Source organism: Camelina sativa, chromosome 18 (genome assembly GCF_000633955.1).
Source record: "Camelina sativa cultivar DH55 chromosome 18, Cs, whole genome shotgun sequence".
Classification (NCBI taxonomy): Eukaryota; Viridiplantae; Streptophyta; class Magnoliopsida; order Brassicales; family Brassicaceae; genus Camelina; species Camelina sativa.
In genome coordinates, this window is record NC_025702.1 from 20,502,285 (window position 1) to 20,503,121 (window position 837).

At 41.8% G+C, this 837-nt stretch overlaps 2 protein-coding genes across 2 annotated transcripts in view; both read right to left on the reverse strand.

Annotated features, from left to right (window-relative positions):
* The window catches only part of LOC104762893 (U1 small nuclear ribonucleoprotein 70 kDa-like), a 21,274-nt gene that overhangs the window by 12,428 nt on the left and 8,009 nt on the right, over positions 1-837 (reverse strand). The gene's annotated exons all lie outside the window — the stretch shown is intronic.
* Positions 1-837, reverse strand: part of LOC104762892 (ATP-dependent DNA helicase DDM1-like) — a 5,745-nt gene that overhangs the window by 998 nt on the left and 3,910 nt on the right. Inside the window, exons 14-15 of the mRNA XM_010486290.1 lie at positions 523-621; positions 317-421 (exon numbers count right to left, since the gene is read on the reverse strand). Of these exons, the coding sequence (XP_010484592.1) occupies positions 317-421; positions 523-621 (204 nt within the window). The remainder of the gene's footprint in view (positions 1-316; positions 422-522; positions 622-837) is intronic.

Sequence of the window (837 nt, forward strand, 5' to 3'; positions counted from 1 at the left end):
AGGGAAGAAAGCATTCCTCCTGCAGTACTAGGCAGAACCACTTCCCAACCCGGACCCTTCACTGGAAAAGATTCATCAGCTTGTTTCTCTCCCGGTAAAGTAATCGTCAGGTCACTCCGGTCAAGCAACCTGTCAAGATCCTCCTCGCTTATATCGGTTTGTATCAGTTTATCTTCAGCGGTTTCTTCGTCCTTGAGCAACGCCAGTATGTCCTCTTCCTGCGTATTTATTTGGTTCATGATTTTAATACAAGATCGTTCTTTTATTAAGTATAATAATATAAAAAAGGATTGGGTTTCGATATAGAATCTAAAACCTCTAGTGGTGTCGAAGACTTGGCACGTTCTTGATGAAACTGCCCTTTGCCAATAACCACATGTTCCAGCTTAAGCTTACTGTACGCTCGTTTCAGAATCCGGGTCTGTTCCAAATGCCATAAACCAATCTCATGAGGCAACAATCTCACTGGTTTGGAGTTAAAGATAGATTTATAATTTTATATGAACAATGAAAGAGTTTTACCTCTACTGACTGAGCCGTTGCAAGCCTATAAACATGAACAGGTTTTGTCTGCCCAATTCTGTGGCATCTGTCCATGGCTTGCAAGTCCATTTGAGGGTTCTGGAGATCAGACAAAACACAGTTGGAGATAACACGAAAGAGAAAGAATTCCTTCATAGAAAATTGACTGATTTATTACCCAGTCGCTGTCGTAGAGGATGCATGTATCAGCAGCAGTAAGATTGATTCCGAGTCCTCCGGCTCTGGTACTGAGGAGAAATATTCTACAGCTGCTCTTCTCATCACTGAACTCTTTGATCTGTTTCAAGGTAGAGA